Source organism: Neovison vison, chromosome 9, assembly GCF_020171115.1.
Source record: "Neovison vison isolate M4711 chromosome 9, ASM_NN_V1, whole genome shotgun sequence".
Lineage (NCBI taxonomy): Eukaryota > Metazoa > Chordata > Mammalia > Carnivora > Mustelidae > Neogale > Neogale vison.
In genome coordinates this window covers 47,287,695-47,307,848 of record NC_058099.1, presented here as the reverse complement: position 1 = coordinate 47,307,848, position 20,154 = coordinate 47,287,695, and the positions used below count along the sequence as shown (strand labels likewise).

The window sequence follows — 20,154 nt, the reverse complement described above, 5'->3', positions numbered from 1 at the left end:
TAATTTCCAATAATTTAATTTTTCTCGGCTGCCCCTAGGCATGCTTTAAGTTCTAAAAGCAGAATGAAGAGCAGAAACCATTCAAGGACCCAATCTCTGAGTCTCTCACTGCCTTAGTTTGGGCTGCTATAACAAAAACGCCACGGACTGGGTGGCTTAAGCAAATGTTCCTTGCAATTATGGAGGCTGGGAAGTTTAAGACGAAGGTGCTGACGAATTCAGTTCCTGTTGAGGGCTTGCTTCCTGGCTTACAGATGGTCATCTTCTCATTGTGTCCTCACATGGCAGAAGGGGCTGGGGAGCTCTCTTGGGTCTCTTCTGCAAAAGCACTGGTCCCCTGGGGAGCCTTGGTGGCTCAGTCCGTTAAGCTTCCAACTCAGGTCATGATCTCCTGGGTCATAAGATGGAGCCCCAAGTCCTCAGGCTCTGTGCTCAGCAGGGAGTCTGCTTGATGATTCTCTCCCTCTGACCCTACCCCGACTTGCACACTCTCTCTCTAAAATAAGTAAATAAATAAATCTTTTTAGAATTTTTAAAAATTAAAAAAAATAAAATACAAGCACTAATCTCACTTATGAGGGCTCCACCCTTATGACCTAATCACCTCCTAAGGATCTCACCTCCTAATACCCTCAGCACCAGGGTGGGGGTGGGGGGGTTGTCACGATTTTGACACACAAATTTTGAAAGGACACAAAGATTCCCTGCATAATACTTGTCATAGTTCTGACTGTGAAACACTGATCAGAACAGATTGTGTTGCAACTGCAGTATTAAAATATATCCGAACATTACAACTTCCTGCTCCTTTCCTATATGGAGCACAGGAAGGTTCTTGCCTCCTTAGAACAAGATCAAACATCCTCTCCCTCACCAAGGGAGGTGCGTCAGGTTGTAGCCTGCTTATCCTAGTACAGAAATAATAATATCTGCCTCACACGATGTGAGGCTCCTGGGATTCCAAGATAGAGGATCATTCCGGTAATCAGAGTATGTTCTTGATGAGCATTATTCTAGGGACAGTGGAAAACTAGACATGATTTTTCTTCCATAAATCCAAATTATATGCAGCTTGAGTCACCTTCCATAGGGTCTCCAGAAATGAGAGGATAGTGAACACTGAAGAAGAGATAAGATGAGTTGGAATGAAAGCTATTTCTAGCCATTTCTGGGGTCAAATGGACTTGGAACAGAAGGAAGGGATGGAGAAAACTGGGTGAGTAGTACTTGACTGGGTTGCAGCAAGACAGTTCAACAGTGGGGCACGGCCAGCTGTCTCCAGCACACCGAGTTAAACAGAGACCGTTGGAATTGACTTGCTTGTCTCATTTCAAAGCATGTGGTTCTTCCTTCAACCAGAAATACAGACGCCAAGTTGTATTTATTGTTGGACACTCTGCTTTCATTAAAGTTCATTCTTAGGGATTGCTACCTAAAATGTGTTACAGCTATTTTTTGAGGAAGTTAATTTCTAATTCCTTTTACAAAGTGTCCTGCAATAAATGCATTATAAATATTAGATTTAAGCACTATTTTCTTCTCTTGTGACTTAAACCTATGCTTCTTTACTCTGACCATAGGAGCATGAAGCATTTTTCTTTATTTTTTTCTCAAAATTTCAGTCTAAGTAATAATCACTGACCTATAAGAGAAGTATAAGCAATTTAGAAAGATCAAATTAGTTAAGCCTTCTGTGACAAAATAAACCCCAGTCTCTAGTACTAAAATGTTCATGTTAAATGGTATTACGGCCTACACTGAATGGTGTCAGAGAGAAGATACATAACTGTATTTTTAAGAAACTAATAAAATAGTTTAATTCATTCAGTTATTTCCTACAATCAGGAGTGTTAAAGAACTTTAATTATAGATAAATATTTTATTTACATACCAAATTTTATATATATATTTTTTTAATTTTTTTACAAAACATTACCTGAAGGCTGGTTTTGTACATATTTACATACCTTTTCCTTTTTTCCTAATAAACACGAACCACTACTCCCCATGGCAGGGGAAAGAGAAGTTAATTATTTTGAACACTGCCTATGGAAAAGTTTCTCTGAACACAATTTTGTTAAGGTTTGCCATGTCTATTTGGGGTTAATTTTTTTTCAGTGGCCACACTGTATACAATGATGACATTAAGGTTTCTGAACCTAAATCTCTACCAATTCAGACATCTCTGGGAGTCTTTGTGCCTTCATCAAGGGCTTGCCCAGCTGGAAATCCGAAGAGGCAACAATTGTTAAAATGTATTATTATTACTATTAATTTTCTTGTTGCCCTCTGAAGATATTTTGTTGACAATGTCCTGCTACATCCAGAGTAGCTTTCCCTAGCTTCCAGTGCCAGCCTGGAATGGCCGAAACCTTCCTACCCATAGTACCTGTGATACAGGAATACTGTAAAAAAGATCGAACCCGCAAGAAATCAGGGCTCTGCAGGGGCACTCTCTGGTTATTTAGAATTGTTATTTTGTGAGTTGTTTCAGCAATCACAATTCGACAGCTTTAACACGCCCACTTGAGGAGTCCCCATCCAGCACGGACATGCTGGGCAGGAGCAAGAGATGTGATTATTCGATGGGAAAGCTGATATGGTTGACTGAGATGATACACTGCACGAATTTGTGTGAAATTTCCTCTTGGATATTTGGTGATCCTGGGATGCTTAAAAATCTTTCAAAAGTCTTTAAAAAATAGCATGTCGTATAGTCATATTTAAAGACACAAATTAGGGACGCCTGGGTGGCTCGGTTGGTTGGACTACTGCCTTCGGCTCAGGTCATGATCCCGGAGTTCCGGGATCGAGTCCCGCATCAGGCTCCCAGCTCCATAGGGAGTCTGCTTCTCCCTCTGACCTTCACCTCGCTCATGCTCTTTCTCACTGTCTCTCTCTCTCAAATAAATAAATAAAATTAAAGACACAAATTAGTGGAGGTTCTCCCCCTACAAAGTGACCGTGGGACAGTGAAGAACCATTGCTCAAGACGTGGTATGGACATCTATGGGCAACACCATCTCCGTACATTGCTGGCTAGGAGCTAGAAGCTGGGGAGGTGTGCATGAGGGACTACCCAGAAAGGAAGAAGCTATTGAAACATCTGTCCAGTGTCGTAATCAGAATTGTTGTGAGGTGGCCTGGGTATTCCTTTAGGATTATCTTAGAAAAACAAGGGTACAGGTGAACAGAGGGAATTTATGGGGCAAGAGCATTAGGGCAGAGCAAGATGTTACTTTCATAGAAAGACTCTTGAGATACTTGTCCTATTGAGAATTCCCCACACTGATCAAAAAGAGACCACAAACAATTAAAAATTTTGTCTTCCATTGATTCTAGGACCTGTTAAGGAGAAATTATCTAAAAGGGAAATAAGCCAAAAAGATTGCTGTCTATCTTTTCAAAGACACATTAAGGCCTATCCAACAAGTCTGCCCAAGGGTCATCTGCTTCCAGGGTGGGTGGCAAACAATGGCCCTCACCCTTAGCCAAATCAGCTCTCTGTTTCTGCATAGATTCAAACTAAGAATGATTTTTACAATCATAAGTGGTTGTGGGGAGAATCTAAAGAAGAATAATATTTTGTCATATGTAAACAATATATAAAATTCAAATTTTAGTTTCCATAAAGCTGTATTAGAATATAGCTATGTTTATTTAATTAGACCTTGTCTACGTTTTCAAGCATCACATTCCTTGATTTTTGCCTATTAATGGACAAGGTTTGCAGACCCCTAACTTAAGGGCTCTAACTTTGTTTTATTTTTCTTATTGAATAGTGTTCAGATTCTGAATACATTACTATTTGTTATGATTGATTGCCTTTTTTTTTTTTTGCAAAGCTGAAAATGGTATCTGTTGGTAGACAAGGCAACCCTAAAGGCTGCAGTTTTATTTTTTTGTAAAACATAAATCAGTTTTGTATCTAATTTTGCTATCTTATTCGAACATTCTCTTTTCTGTTGTTTCAGCTTCTTACATCCTCCTTTGAATTAGCTTTGCCATCCCGCTAAGTACGTCTTCTGACACAGGCTGACTCTGTATTTATTTACTATGTTTTTAACTTTCTTTTTTTTTTTTTTAAAGATTTTATTTATTTATTTGACAGAGAGAGATTACAAGTAGGCAGAGAGGCAGGCAGAGAGAGAGAGGAGGAAGCAGGCTCCCTGCAGAGCAGAGAGCCCGATGCGGGACTCGATCCCAGGACCCTGAGATCATGACCTGAGCCGAAGGCAGCGGCTTAACCCACTGAGCCACCCAGGCGCCCTGTTTTTAACTTTCTGACAACTTATTTTGACACATTCTTCTAAAATGAATTCTTATGAAAAAACCCTGTAGGGGCACATGGGTGGCTCAGTTGGTTAAGCATCTGTCTTCAGCCCGAGTCATGATCCTGGGATTCAGCCCTATGTTGATCTCCCTGCTTAGCGGGGAGTCGGCTTCTCCATCTGCCCCTCACCCCACTTTCATGTTCTCTCTCACCTTCACTCTCAAATAAATAAATAAAATCTTAAAAAAAAACAAAACTGTAATGGCTGTTGCAGGTTCAAATCACCTGTAATTTACCAGTCCCGTGCTCCTAAGTATTTGCATGCTTTTTTTCTCATAATACATAAGGATGAAAAGTGCAGGAGTCCCCTTGGGAGGTGGGTGAATTTGTCTTGAACTACCTGTCACACACACACACACACACACACACACACACAGTGCCTGACAACCAGCTGGTGGGTGGGTGCCTGGTTTCTTACAAGAGATTAGAAAATTGCTTAAATTTTGTCTAGAATTGCTAATTTCCCCGTAGTAATGGCTTATTAATTACATCCCTTAAAAAAAAAAAAAAAACAGATTTGGGACAATTTTCCCTTCACAGACATCCCATGTTCAAGAGCAAATGATTGAGCGCAGACCTGCAAGTTACAGTAGAAAAGTCCGGAAGTCCAGTTTACCCCCTTCCGAGTTTCCACCTCCTTATCCGAGGGTCTCCTAATGTTTCCAGGATGTAAACTGTTTACAGGGTCAAACGTTTGTTAGAGACACCATACTGAGTAGAAACTGGACTTGCTGGTCACATCACAGCACAGAAACTGATCAAGGGCTCTTAATCACCAAGACCCCGTAAACCCGAGGGTAGCAGGTCTCCCCAATAGTTACCTGCTGATCAGTGGGCTTCCTGCTCCTCAGTAGAACAATCAGCAGAAAGGCTCCTAAAAAAACACATTTGAGGGACTTCCAGCCTTCTGCCCTTTCAAAAGAACGCCCCAATCTTCTACTTTCTATTCCTCAGCCATTTCATTTTATAACTTAAGAGAAATTAAAAAACACACACACACACACACACAACAACTTTACACTGTAGGAAAAGTTAGACCTAGATCAAAATATAACAAGGGTGTGAAAGTCTTTACTATTTCGGTAAACAGGTTGTATGGGCGCCCCCGGCCCCCAGTGATTTTTTTTTTTAAAGATTTTATTTATTTATTTGACAGAGAGAAATCACAAGTAGACGGAGAGGCAGACAGAGAGAGAGAGAGAGAGAGAGAGAAGCAGGCTCCCTGCTGAGCAGAGAGCCCGATGCGGGACTCGATCCCAGGATCCTGAGATCATGATGACCTGAGCAGAAGGCAGCGGCTTAACCCACTGAGCCACCCAGTCGCCCCCCCGCCCCAGTGATATTTTAAATGAAATTGTGCTCGTGCCTGGTGTCCGTGTTTCGCTGCTGGAGGGAAAGAGGGCAGTATATGCTCCCACAGCCATCCTCCTACCCCCGGGTGATGTGCAGTATTAGTGCGTCTCAGAACACGACTGCCATCCAGCATTTCGTTTTGGAGAGCTTAATTCATCAAGGGAGGATGGTGAACTGGATTATCCCAGCAGGGAAGGGGTGGGGACTTTGAGAAGGGATTATCCAAGGGGAGAGCTGGTGCGGTGCGCTCGAGGGGGCGGGAACGATGAGTGTGGAGCGATGAACCCACGCGTCTGGAGTTTGAATCTAGGTGTCCCGGACATCCGCCGGGGTGGGAGAGGTCAAACATGGCCTTGGCCGCCTCAAGCCAAACTGGGGGGTTGGCAGTGTCTCACCCTCTTAAAAGCCTCCTCCTCACAAATTTAAGATGACTAAGCACATCAGAAAGGTTACCCGGTAGCAGGTTACTCTGTTTCTTTCCTTTTTGTCATGCCCGAGTTTGGGGTACCCCAATCTCCGCTCCGTCCCCCTGCAATTAGGGACAGCAGCAAACCCCTGGTGGCGGTGGCGGGAAGAGCAGGGCGCGGCCGCCGGGCGTCCGCAGCTGGAAGGAAGGTCGGCGCACAGCCAGTTCCCTCCGGAGGAGTCTCCCTCCCGCGAGAACTTCTGGAAGGCTGACCGGCCTGATTTCCCCCGGGAGGCCGAGAACGCAGCTACCGGTGTGCAGAGTGCGGGGTGGCGCTCTTCCTCGTAGGGATCTCGCAAAAGTTAACGGATCTGGCTCAAGGGCACGCACAGAGCGTGGGCCAACACGAAGGCTAACCAACGGCCTCCGTTACTATCCTAGTCGTGAACCCGTTACTTGGAACCGAGCTGGAGAAAGAAACCACGGAGAACCGGAAAGGTCTGCAAAAGGGGCGGGACGCGGGAACCTCGAATTGAGTAAGGGGGTGGCGGGGGCGATCCCACGCTAGCAGCCAATCCAGCTGTCCCGGGGAGGAAGAGGAGGAGCCAGGGCCATCCGCGGGACTCCGCGCTGCTTCGTCCCGCGCTGCCGCTCCAACCTCCTCCGCTGCTGGGCCCCGCGAGTCCGCCACCGCAGCCGCCACCCCACGCAGACATGGCCTCGGGTGCCACCCCCACGACAGTGAAGGTGAGAGGAGCCGCCCCGGCGGCTGCGGTCCGCCCTGCTCTGTGCGCTCGCTCCCGCCCCGGGGGACCGCGCCCCAGGGCCACGCGCCTGGCCTGTGCGCCCCCACCACCGCGGCCAGGGTCTGGGGCCCGGCCCCGGGGTCGCTTGCCCAGGGGCGGGGGTTGGGGGAGAGGGAACGCTTGCAGTCTCCCCCCACCGCCCACCAGCACCACCACCTTGGGCTCAGCGAACCCGCGCCGCGCCGAGAATGGGCAAGCCCCTTTGGAGAAGAGCAGGGGGCGGAGGCTGCGCCCGCCCCCCGGCCTTCCCCTGCACTACTCCTTTCCCCCGGGCCCGCGCGGGGTGGTCGCCTGAAGCCGCTGAGACCAACTCCTAGTGCCTGCGGGACTCAAGTCTTCCGCTCCGACTCGGCTCGCTGAGCCCACGTGAACTGGGTGCTTGCTTTTTTTGCAAGCTTCCGGCTTTTTTTCTTATTCTTCCAAACGTAGGGCTTTTCTGGCCTGAAGTTTTGCCTGCAGCGCAACGCTTGGGGAATTCTGAGACTTTGGGACCTCACGGAAATGGAGCACAGGGCCGCTCCCTGATTGGAGGCCTCTGGATTTAAACTGCATTGTTTGCAACCTTGAAAGTTAGAGATCAGTTTCCTTGTGCCCTCGGATCGCACAGGTCTCTGTACAAGGCGTCATTGTTCGGTGGGAGCTTTGGCCAGAGGAGTGCACGAGTTCTGAAGGGTGCAGCGAGCTTCCCTGAGGCTTTTAAACACTTACATCCTGGTTGGTGTCTTGGGAGAGAGTGTGTAGTATTACAGTGCAATGGAAAAATTGATGCTAAAACTCAAGATCTCTTCTAGGTTGTTGATTGGCCAAGAACTCAGTTAATTTGTTTGACTTTCGAAATTCTTGGTGGGTGGGATAGAAATGTCTGGGGTAGATCCGTCTTCATTCTTCCTGATGAATCAGCTCCCGATTCCCGCCTCTGTGTTCGTCTCTTCTGGGAGCAGGCAGATCTCTGCCCTGTGTATTCAGCCAGAATGATGGGTTTATCAGGCTCTTGTGGCTCTTAATGAGACACTTAACACGGAGAAGGTAGGGTGGAGAGTGTTGCTTTCTTACTCAGAGACATGAAATTCGTTTTTCCATTTTGAAAAGAATCTTGGATTTAACAAATACTGGCAGAACACCTCTCCCTTATCAGTAGCAGAGTACAAGGCAGAATGCTGTTATGATGCTTATGTGCAGCTTAGGGGTCCTTCTCTAAGTGGGGATTTTCCTGCAGGGTCTGCGGGGCTGGTTACAGTGGTCCCTCTATTACATGACTGAAACTTACTAAATGTCAGTGCTTCTAAGGGGGAGGGGAAGCAGAAATTAATTTTCCCTGTCTTTTCTCCAGCTGCTGTTGTCATAGGTCTTATTAGGCCGCCCCTTCCAATGGGTAAGCAGGAGGTGATCACCTTTTCCTTGCAGGAATATACTTAAAGTGACATTAAAAGCAGAGAGGGATGATTTTTCAAAATTTTTTTATTTAAATTCGATTTAATGATCATATGCTGTATTAGTTTCAGAGGGAGAATTCAGCAATTTATCGTTTGCATGTAATACCCAGTGCTCATTGCATCCTGTGCCCTCCTGAGTGCCCATCACCCAGTTACCCTATCCCCCATCCGCCTCCCCTCCAGCGACCCTCTGTTCTTTCCCTAGAGTTAGAGGAATCTTTTATGCTTTGTCTGGCTCACAGAGGGATGATGTTGAACATGGTCTCACTTCAGTCTTGTTTGGCATTCTTCAGCGGCGTAGCTTCCAGGGCAAATTAGCGCGGTGCATTTAACTGCAGAATGGGCGCTGATTAGGGCCCTGCTGTAAATATTGAATGACGTATATTTTTGGTCTTGGCGAGCTGCTGAGTGTAAAATTAAGAGGGACAAACAGTGCTAGGCCTGCCTGCTGATTGCTCTTTTTATTTTTATTTTTTTTAAGATTTTATTTATTTATTTATTTGACAGAGATCACAAGTAGGCAGAGAGAGAGGGGGAAGCAGGCTCCCCACTGAGCAGAGAGCCCAATGCGGGGCTCAATCCCAGGACCCTGAGATCATGACCTAGGCCGAATGCAGAGGCTTAACCCACTGAGCCACCCAGGCGCCCCTGCTGATTACTCTTTGAGCTTAGAAAGGTGACGGCTGGCTGATGGCAACACCAAATGCCCCAGACTGCTGAGGGGGCATCCAGTACAGGGGACAGCAGGTGCTAGTGCACAGAGCAAACCAGGGTCATAAAAACCATACTCTGTCCCCAGGTCATAGACTGGAGAGCTGGAACATTCTGAAGACCACATAGCTGCACAAACCCCTTTTCGTAGACCTCAAGCTGGGGCCTGGAGAGGTCGACGGAGGTGTCCAGAACAACCCTGCTGGACCTGGATAGTGACAAAATGGGGCCTAGAGCCTGGCCTTCCACCAACCAGATGCTATGAGGCGGTTCTGAAATTGGACATACGGTCTCTGGGCCCTGTTTTATTGTGTGAATAGGGAGATCATGCAGCCTCCCCACCCCCTGCTTCCTGGATGCTCTCCCGTGGTGTTAATGACAGCTATTGTCTGGGAGGACCTCGGGGAGACAGCGTGCCCCAGCGTCAGCCACGGGCAGGTGGTCTGCATGATCATGCAGAGGGCCAAACAGGTCTTTGGCACCCTGACAGAACATTCTGAAGGGCTCTTTCAGTGGCCTATGACTCCCCCAGGCAGCTGCCCAGCCTTTGCTCTGGTGGATTAAACATAAGCCTTATTAATCATGGTTGTTAAAACAAGGAGGACATATGGTCCCATCAGAAGTGGGTAGTGGGCTATTAACAAAATGGTATGAAGAGAGACAGATAAGTCATGGCGTCTAAACTGGGATGAATGGGCCTTTTCAGCTCTCCTTTTGATGCCTAAGAGTGGTTGGCAAAGGCCTTCATGCAGGAAGTCCTTGAGTGACCCTCAGAAACCAGGGGACAGCTGACCCATTGGTCCCTGTTGGAAGCCAGAGGACCAGCGAGCCTTCATTTTTATGCTTAGGGCCACGGTGGCGTTTTGGGCAGGACAGCATTGCCGGACCTGTGGTGCATCCTGCCCCCCTTCCCACAAAGTGCCGGTAGCCCTCCCCCCAGTCCTCGTGGCAGCCAGAAATGTCCCCATGGGTTCCCAGACACTCCCAGGAGAGCCGGTACATGCCCGGGTGAGGGACCTGGGCCAGATCCCTGAGACAGAGACTGCCTGGTGAGGGGACGGGAGAGCAGCCTGGTGTGTGTCCTGAGTGGCAGAGAAAGAGGAGACAAGGGGCCTTCTGTTGTTGCCTGGAGGGATCTTTATTTTTATTTTGTTTATGCTGGATGTGGGAGCATAGACGGAAACAGTGACAGATGCTCATGTGTCATTTCATTTGATTCTCACCATTCCACGGAGTAAGGAAAAATCCTAACCTTTCCAGTACAGATGAGCAAACAGGAGATAGAAATTTTTGGGTGCAGTGGACCGTCGTCCTTCACTGGGATTGTGATGGCGGTATTCTAGTCTGTGTCTCAGAAGCATCTGAGGCAGTATTGGTCAAAGTGTGTGATGCATCTGGGGTCCCACCTGGGGATGTGTTAGAAATGCACATTCTCAGGCTCCATCCCAGTCCTGCCGAATCGGGGGTCCAGGGGGGAAGCCCTGCAGTCTGGGTTTTAAGAGCCTCAGTATATTCAGATGTCCGCGAGAGTGTGACCGCTGCCAACCTAGAGAGCTTTGAAGGGGTGAGGCATCTGCTTTTTTTTTTTTTAATTTTTTTTTAAGATTATTTATTTATTTATGTACCAGAGAGAGAGAGAATACAAGCAGGGGGAGCTGTAGAGGCAGAGGGAGAAGCAGGCTCCCCGCTGAGCAAGGAGCCCGATGCGCAGGACTCCATCCCAGGACCTCGGGATCCTGACCTGAGCCCAAGGCGGATGCTTAACCAACTGAGCCACCCAGGCACCCCAGGCATCTGCATTTTTTAGCAGCCTTATCAGGTGATTCTTGGCACATGAATTTCTGTGGCTGCTGTAACAGTCACCACAGACTGGGTGGCTTAAAAGCCTGCCCAGATGTTCTGTCACAGTTCTCGAAGTTAGAAGTACAGAATGAGCCCTGCTGGACTCAAGCCTGGGTGCTCGGGCACCTTCTCTTGGAAGATCCAAGGGAGCGTCTGTTTCTTTGCTTTTCCAGCTTCTAGAAATCACGTTGCCTTCTTCCTTACGTGACTGTCTTATAAGGACACTTACAGTTACATTTAGGGCTGACCCGGATAATCCAGGGTGATCTCCCTCTCCCCAGACCTTTGACTTCCTCAGGTGAGATAACACGTCCAGGTTCTGGGAATTAGGACACAGACAGGACCTCTCTCGGGAGCATTCTTTAGCCTGTGACGCTCAGCTAGCCCAGACCGTGGAAGTTCATGGTCTAGGCCCTGGGATCAGGGTACTCAGTGCCGGGAACATGTTTGAACTACCTAAGGAGCTTTAAGAAAACAAATCTTGCCCTGCCTGATTTATGGAGTCTCTAAAATCTGGGACCTGAGCTTTGGTATGGAAAGCTCCCCAAGAGACTCTTAGATCCAGGAACTGCCCTAGGGGGAGCCCTGGGAAGATTCCTGCTGTCCGGCAAGTGGAAAGCTCTACAGAATACAGGAAGTGTTGAGGAAACGCCTTCTCCAAAACTGGCAATTTCAGGAGACGAACTGTATCTTCAAGAGGGTGTCCATTAGAGTAACATCCTGACTTTGCGAGGGGAGGTCTGGAGGTCTGTTAAGTAAAAGCAATGGAGTTCTGAGCCCTAAGGTTTTCTCTGACCAGAATATCATATTCCTGTGTTAGTGTGCCAGAGCCGTGCTAACAAACAAAGTACCACACTCTGGGTGGATTAACCAACAGAAATGGCTTTCTCTGGAGCCTGGAGGTGGTAGGAGGGCCAAGATCAAGGTAGGGGCCACCATTCAGAGTGGATTAGGGCTCTCCCTTGGGAGTTCATTTAACCTTAATTATCAAAGATCCTCTTTCTAAAAATCGTTACATTCTGAGGTATTGGGTGTTGGGGCTTCAACGTAGGATTTGGGGTGGGGACGGTGCAGCCTGTAAGCAGCACCTACAGGGGCGGCTCACAGAGAGGCGTGTCTTGTCAGAAATCAAGCCACCAGAAATCTCTGTGGACCGTACTGCAGGTTTGGAACAGGCCACCCAGACTGAGACATTTGGCCAGTCTCTCCCCACACAGCTGGGCTTCCGGGATTTTACAAATCCTCCTGGGAGGCTTTGAAGCCAGGTTGGCTCAGTAAAAGAAGAACATTTGTCTGTTGGCTTGCCAGATATGTCCGTGGCACCAGAGCCGAAGGCCTGAAGTGCTCAGGGATCGCTGCCAGCTTGAGCTCTGGTCCTTGCGCCTCATTGTGAGTGAGGCCCTTAGAGGCAGCCCACCTCCCTGGCATGAGCTAGCCTCAACTGCTTGGGCTTCTGTGTTTTGAGAATGCCATCATGGAGTGCTAGGTTCTTTAAGGTAGTGTATCTGGGCCTCAAAGTGATGATGAGGGGTTACTGAAACCAATTGGGATATGTGAGGTCTCCTGGGTCCAGGTACTAGGGGAAATAGACACAGGGTAGGGGTTCATAGGAGCCCTTTCAGCCTTGCTGGACATAACCATTCTGGCCAGGTTAAGCCAACATTTAGATAAAAGTGCTTTTGCACTCTAAGGGAGGAAGTCAAACCCTCTTCTCTTTTAAAGGAAATTGACTCAGTGGTCTGTCAGGGAGAAAGTATGGGATGAACCAGTAGCTGTTAGAAGTTGGCAGTGACCGTGACTGACCAGGGGTTCTCTGTTTCAGAACTTTATCTCATGTAAGGAAGTCCTGGCTGGGCAGGATTGGACCAGAAATTCCATCCCAGTCCTCAAATATATTTCTAGGCAGTCTAGGATAACCTGGACTAAGGGGCTGAAGCTTCTGGCCCAGGAGGCCTGATAAGGTCATGTCGTTGCTTCCCGAGTGTGTATGAGGTCATTGATGGAGAGGCCCCTCTCTTTTGAGGTGTTTGCTTAGATCTCTCGCTCTGTGACCTTAGCCCAGAACTTCACCTCTCTGAGCATGTTTCCTCAGTACATGGAGAGAGTAAAACTTTCTTGATGGGGTGTGATGTAATAAAGGACTCCTTTTTTATTTATTACAAGTTATTTATTTGTAATAAAGGGGATATTGGGAGACAGTTCATCATAGCAGTTGAGTGTGACATGGGTTCCTAGTCCAGCTTGCCTTCTGATGATTTGTTCTTCAAGTTTCTTAATTTGATGCTTTTCCTTTGTCTTTGGGAAAATGGGTATAATACTGGAGGGCGTATCTTACGGGGTGGTTGTGAAGATCAAATGAGGTAAAGTGGCTGGAGCACTTACCACAGTGCCTGGGACATCTAAGTACTCAGACACAGTGACTTGATTAGCAAGGCAGGTACTGATCAGCTATTGCATTTAGAGGCTGCAAGGTGACTCATAATAGGCCAGGGTGCTTGGGAGTTCCATCGTAGTTGTACTTTGCTGTGGAGCCAGCAGGTGGCGACATTGCCCCATCCTGACACGGATGGCCTCCCTCTGCTGCAGGAAACTGGTTATAGAGGTCCTTTTCCTGGTGTGCTACACTTGTCCTGTGTGCCTTGCAAGATACGATTTTCTGGAGCCATTTGGGTGACTGGACATGCTCGCCTACAGATAATTCCAGTGCCAGAGACCCCATCCCAGCCTCTGGGGGGCGCAGCAGCAGCTCTTGCTTTCATGCCCAGTGCATGTTCCTCTCGAGGGCTGAGGTACCAGCTACCTAACACAGTCATGCAGTTGAGGTGCTGTGACTGAAGCTTGTGGCTGCTGACCGTGGACTCAAGGGCACTGAACTTGGGCAGGACCCCTGGTCGGCATTTCTTAATATACTGCTACAGTGCTGGGCTAGCTTGCCCCAAACCGAGAGGTGGTTCAACAGAGTCAGTTTTGTTGTGTATGTACAGGTCTGAGAGTCCAGTGTTGAATCCAGAGTGTGAGATGCCATGGCCCAGGGTGCATCCAGAAACAGCCAAGTCCAATTGGTAATAAAGCCTTGCGGGGGGGGGGGTAGGCAGAGGTTTTCAAGAGCAACAGAATCCCCCAAGATTAGGCTGAGAATAATTTCAGAGTCAGCAGTTTGGTTTTGTGACCTGCGGTGATGGTACAGAGATGTATGAGATGAACAATAAACTGGAGAAGGCAGCTGGAAGAAGGGTTAGGATTGTATAAAACCAGTTTACAATTTTTTTCTAGTGGATGGGCATGATTTAAGTGTACTGACTTAAGTGAACACTTCTGTTGGCTTAAAAGCCGTCATACTGGCTGGTTTTAGGATGATCTGTGGTGGCAAGGTAGGAGAGAGGTGGGGTTGGCCCGGTGTAACCTGCTGTGGTTTCAACAACATGCCACAAGGTGGCACCAACTTCAAAAACTGGTTTAGTCGCTTTAGGAAGTGGTGGGGACGCTTTTAAGGTCCTGAATCCTGTCACTAGCAGTTCTTCAGTGAGATCTCAATAAATTGTCCCTCCTGTTTTTTGTTTGTTTGTTTGTTTCCAGAAAATGGGGGTGGAGGGAGGCAGAGAGGTAGCCATTCATAATACTTAGAAAATCAACTTGTGTAACCTGATCTAAAAATTATTCAGGTGTTAGTGACTTCTTAACCTGGAATTTTTTCTCAAGGAGCTGCTGTCTTTCATGAGTAGAAATTTTGCTCAAGTGGTAATAGATTTAAAGCTTTGCATTGAAAAAAAAAAATGCTCAGGTCACTTTCCATTTGGTTTCTAAGAAAGTGTCCTCTCTCTAACCTGTCACTGATAGTTTAAATACTAATTTTCCTTTAGGAAGTATCAGCTCAAAGAAGCCTTAATTATTTCCATCATTTAATTTTTTAGTTAACATTCAGTTAATATTTAGCTGTCTTTGTAATTGCTCTTGTTTGTGTTTCTTAGTCACCAAATCAGATTAACTCTGGAGTTGCAGAACCAGGTTCCTGTAACTCAGATTAGCTCCTGGAAGACAAGGGCTGATGAGTTCATCTCTGGAAAATACAACACAACTCTTGAACTTAAAAAAAAAATTCAGAACTGCCTCTGCATTACTTATTTATATTTACATGGCTAGGAAGAAGAGTTTGATGTATAAATATTCACGAGACCAACTTTCCATGCTCTTCCAGACTCTTCTATCCATGAACTCTTACAACTCTGATTTTAGTGGCATAGGAAAGAAATCTTTCTCCTTTCTTTATCAAATGGTATAATGAGGAAGACACATGACCAGCTGGGCATACAGAATATTTTCTGTCCTGGAAGTCTTTTGAACATTCCTTGTTCCATTTAGTAGAGAAAATAAAATTGGTTAGAAAGTACTATCTGCAACCACTGCCTGTATTTTAGGTTTAGTTTTGTAACTTAAGCTAGCTAAAGTATCTTTCTGTGCTAATTTGTTATTTGTATGGTAAGCAAAACATGATCCCTGCTTTGGTTAATTCTGAAGTTTGAGGGCCCTCAGATGTTTATTGAATGGGTGATTGTTGTTCAGTAAAGTGCAGTTTTTAAAAACGCCTGGGGCTGGGAGGGGTTAAGATGGTGGAGAAGTAGAGGATCCCAAGTTCGTGTGGTCCCAAGAGTTCAGGTAGACAGCTCTCACATCATTCTGAACACCTGCTAACTCAACTGGAGATCGAAGAGTAGCTGCGACTCTGCAAATAGAAAAGCAACCGCTTTCTGCAAGACAGGAGGTGCACAGATGGGAATCTGAGTGTTATAAGGGAAGATAAGTGCGATGGGGGCGGGGCGCAGAGGGAGCCTCTGTCGGCCGGCTACCGGCTACTGGCAGGTGATAGAGCAGCAGAGCACAAAAATTCGAACTTTCAGAAGTCCGGTCTGGTGAGGGACTTCCTGCCTGAAAGGTACTTGGTACTGAGGTACTGAGGGCAGCAGAGCTCCCAGGCATCAGAGTGGGGAAGCCGGCTGCCATCAGAGCCCAGGAGTGGCTCTCAGCTTGGGATTGTAATAAACAGAAGCACGGCAGGATCAGGCCACCGCTCTGCAAGCAGTTGCCCAACCAGCAGCAGAACCGGCAGGAACCCCCTCTCTCTGCAGTGTAGGGGTAGAGGGAACATACCTCAGTATCACAGAAGCCATCTACAAAAACCCCACAGCTAATATCCTCCTCAATGGGGGAATAACTGAGAGCTTTTCCCCTGAGGTTAGGAACACGACAGGGATGTCCACTATCACCACTGCTGTTCAACATAGCACTATAAGCCCTAGCCTCAGCAGTCCGACAACAGAAAGAAAATAAGAGCATCCAAATTGGCAAAGAAGCCATACTCATTCTTCACAGACGCCAGGACACTCTACGTAGAAAGCCCAAAAGACTCCATCCTAAAACTGCTAGAACTCAAACAGGAATTCAGTGACGTGTCAAGATATAAAACCAATGCACAGAAGTCAATCGCATTTCTATACACTAACAATGAGGCAGAAGAAAGAGAAATCAAGGAATCAGTCCCATTTACAATTGCACCCCAAACCATAGGATACCTAGGAATAAACCCAACCAAAGAGGTAAAGGATGTGACTCATGAAAGAAATTGAGGATGGAAACACATTCCATGCTCATGGAAGAACAAAATCTGTTAAAATGTCTACACTACCCAAAGCAAGCTACAAATTCAGTTCAATCCCTATTAGAATACCGTCAGCATGTTTCATAGAGTTAGAACAAACAGTCCTAAAATTTGTATGGAACCAGAAAAGACCCTGAATAGCCAAAGGAATGTTGAAAAAGAAAACCAAAGTGGGCAGTATCACCATTCCAGACTTCAAGCTCTATTACAAAGCTGTTATCATCAAGACAATATGGTACTGGCACAAACACAGACACATTGAACAAGAGAACAGAATAGAGAGCCCAGAAATGGGTCCCCAACTCTATGGTCAACTAATCTTCGACAAAGCAGGAAAGAATGTCCAATGGCAAAAAGACAGGTCTTCAACAAACAGTTGTTGAGAAAATTGGACAGCCACATGCAGAAAAATGAAACTGGACCATTTCCTTACACCACACACAAAAATAGACTCAAAATGGATGAAAGATCTCAATGTGAGACAGGAATCCATCAAAATCCTTGAGGAGAACACAGGCAGCAACGCTGCAGCAACTTCTTCCTAGAAACATCGCCAAAGGCAAGGGAAGCAAGGGTAAAAATGAACTACTGGGACTCCATCAAGATCAAAAGCTTTTACACAGTGGCGCGTGGGTGGCTCAGTGAGTTAAAGCCTCTGCCTTCGGCTCAGGTCATGATCCCAGGGTCCTGGGATCGAGGCCCACATCCAGCTCTCTGCTCAGCAGAGAGCCTGCTTCCTCCTCTCTCTGCCTGCTTCTCTGCCTACTTGTGATCTCTGTCTGTCAAATAAATAAATAAAATCTTTTAAAAAAAGCTTTTACCCAGCAAAGGAAACAGTCAGCAAAACTAAAAGGCAACCTACAGAATGGAAGAAGATATTTGCAAATGTCTTATCAGACAAAGGACTATTTTCCAAATCTATAAAGAACTTAGCAAACTCAATACCCCCCACAAAAAAAAAACAAAAATAATCAGTCAGGAAATGGACAGAAGACATGAACAGATATTTCTGTAAAGAAGACATCCAAATGGCCAATAGACACATGAAAAAGTGTTCAACATCACTTCGCTTCAGGGAAATATAAATCAAAACCACAGTGAGAGACCACCTCTCACCAGTCAGAATGGCTAGAATTAGCCAGTCAGGAAAGGACAGATGTTGGTGAGGATGCAGAGAAAGAAGAACCCTCCTACCCTGTTGGTGGGAATGCAAGCTGGTGCAGCCACTCTGGAAAACAGTATGGAGGTTCCTCAAAAAGTTGAGAATAGAGCTGCACTACGACCCAGCAATCGCACTCCTGGGTATTTACCCTAAAGATACAAATGTAGTGATCTGAAGGGCCACGTGCACCCAAATGTTTATAGCAGCAATGTCCACAATAGTCAAACTATGAAAAGAGCCCAGATGTCCACTGACAGATGAATGGATAAGGGATATTACTCAGCCATCAAAAAACCCCAGGAAATCTTGCCATTTGCAATGATGTGTGTGGACCTAGAGGGTATGACATTAAATGAGATAAGTCAGTCAGAGAAAGACAAATACCTTGTGATTTCACTCATATGTGGAATTTAAGAAACAAAAGAGATGAACATAGGGGAAGGGAAGGAAAAACAAAATAAGATGAAAATAGAGAGGGAGGCAAACCATGAGAGACTTTGAACTCTTGGAAACTGAGTGTTTCAGGAGAGGGGTAGGGGGCTGGGGTAACTGGGTGAGGGTTGTTAAGGAGGGCAGGTTGATGTAATGACCACTGGGTGTTATATGCAACTGATGAATCCCTAAATTCTACCCTGAAACTAATTTAAAAAAAAAAAAAAAGCAATAGGGTTTAGCAGGAATGGAGATGAGTCTATGTATGTGAATAAACGGATTTGCTTGAATTAATGATTTTGTTTCTAGTGAAAAATGACCAAATATATTGTCTTTTTATTGTCTCCTTCAGATTGGAATAATTGGTGGAACAGGCCTGGATGATCCAGAAATCTTAGAAGGAAGAACTGAAAAATACGTGGATACTCCCTTTGGCAAGGTTAATATCCATCCATTTCGGGGAAATGTGCCAGCTTTTCCCTTTCTTCTTGCTGGTTTGGTTCAGTCGGTTGAACGTCTGCCTTTGGCTCAGGTCATGATCCCGGGGTCCTGGGATCAAGTCCCACATGGGGCTTCTTGCTCATCGGGGAGCCTGCTTCTCCCTCAGCCTGCCACTCTCCCTCCTAGTGCCCTCTCTCTTTCTCTTACACATAAATAAAGTCATACATATATATATATATATATATATATATATATATATATATATATATACATACATATAAACAAATAAATATGTTTATATAAATTTATTTACAAATATTTGTAAAAATACAAATATATATATATATTTGTCTTGGCAGTGCAGGGCTGTCTGCCCCAGGCTGAGGGCCCAGCAGTCCTGTCATTGGTTCTGCCAGCTGAGACAGAGTCCCTAAGAATGCCTGGGACCTCACAGGATTGAGAACATGCACACATAACTTCTCAGTTTTTAATCTCTAGAAGCCAGAGACTCCTTTCTGAGATAGCGACTATGCGTCTTCAGATCACTGGCATTCAAATTAGCTTCTAATTCGGGGCCTATAGGTCTTCCATCTTAATTATGCAGACATACAGCAAGCAGGAACAAATAATGCAAAGTGGCCTTTTCTTAGTAAGTCTGGCCCAAGGGGCAGCTGAGTGCGGGGTGGGGGGATTTCCTGAGAATCCAGAAAGCAATAGCGTGACCAAACTGGAAAGAAGACACTTTTCCTTTTCTATTAAAATGGGGCTGCTGCTTCTCCCAGCTAGGATGAGATGTCTGCCTTCCCCTCATTCCATAGTGCTGCTTCCAGACACAGTGGTTCTGGCCCTTCTCCGAGGATCCCTGTATCCGGCAGTTGCCACCCAGCCCTCCTTTCCAGCCAGGTCTTCGACTGACCTCATGTTCTCTACGTCCTGCTCTCAGCTTAGCTCATCTCCTGGCCTAGTGTTTTCTGACCCCTCTCCAGTTCTCAGGACCTCCCCCTCCATTACCTCAGGTCATCCCGTGGCCACCTTAGACTTGGTGAACGTGGCAAGCGGTTCTGCGGCTGAGTTCTTACCTTCTGTGACAGTTCCCTCCTTACCGCATTGCGTTCTCACACCGGTTCTCGGACCTGCCAGATACCCTCGACACATCTGTATTTGACCAGCGTGACACCAGAGTCCCCTGGGGTGCTTGTTACAAATAGATCTTACTAAGTGGTACCTTCCCACGCACCTGAGGCCCCCTCCTGCTCCCGTAAACCCCATGCCTGCAGAGGGCTCGGTGTTTATGGGGGGATTATGTCAGTCAAATCTGGACTCCCTTACTTCTTTCAAGTGTATCTTCCAGGTTTCTGTGGATCTTGTTATGGCCCAACGATTGAAATGGCAGTTTTTAAAATTGTTTATATGTGAATGTTTTCAAGTCATTGGGTTGTAATCATTCTTCCTTACGTTCAGCCTTCTGATGCCTTAATTTTGGGGAAGATCAAGAATGTTGATTGCGTCCTCCTTGCAAGGTAAGATATTTTAAGCTTTTTGAATGTTGCTACTAACAGGGTTTAAATTTAACTGAGATCCT

At 46.3% G+C, this 20,154-nt stretch overlaps 1 protein-coding gene across 1 annotated transcript in view; it reads left to right on the top strand.

Annotated features, from left to right (window-relative positions):
• The first annotated feature begins 6,637 nt into the window (after positions 1-6,637).
• Positions 6,638-20,154, top strand: part of LOC122917561 (methylthioadenosine phosphorylase) — a 44,697-nt gene continuing 31,180 nt past the window's right edge. The window contains exons 1-3 of the mRNA XM_044265585.1: positions 6,638-6,839; positions 18,484-18,570; positions 20,034-20,092. Of these exons, the coding sequence (XP_044121520.1) occupies positions 6,807-6,839; positions 18,484-18,570; positions 20,034-20,092 (179 nt within the window). The 5' untranslated portion in view covers positions 6,638-6,806. The remainder of the gene's footprint in view (positions 6,840-18,483; positions 18,571-20,033; positions 20,093-20,154) is intronic.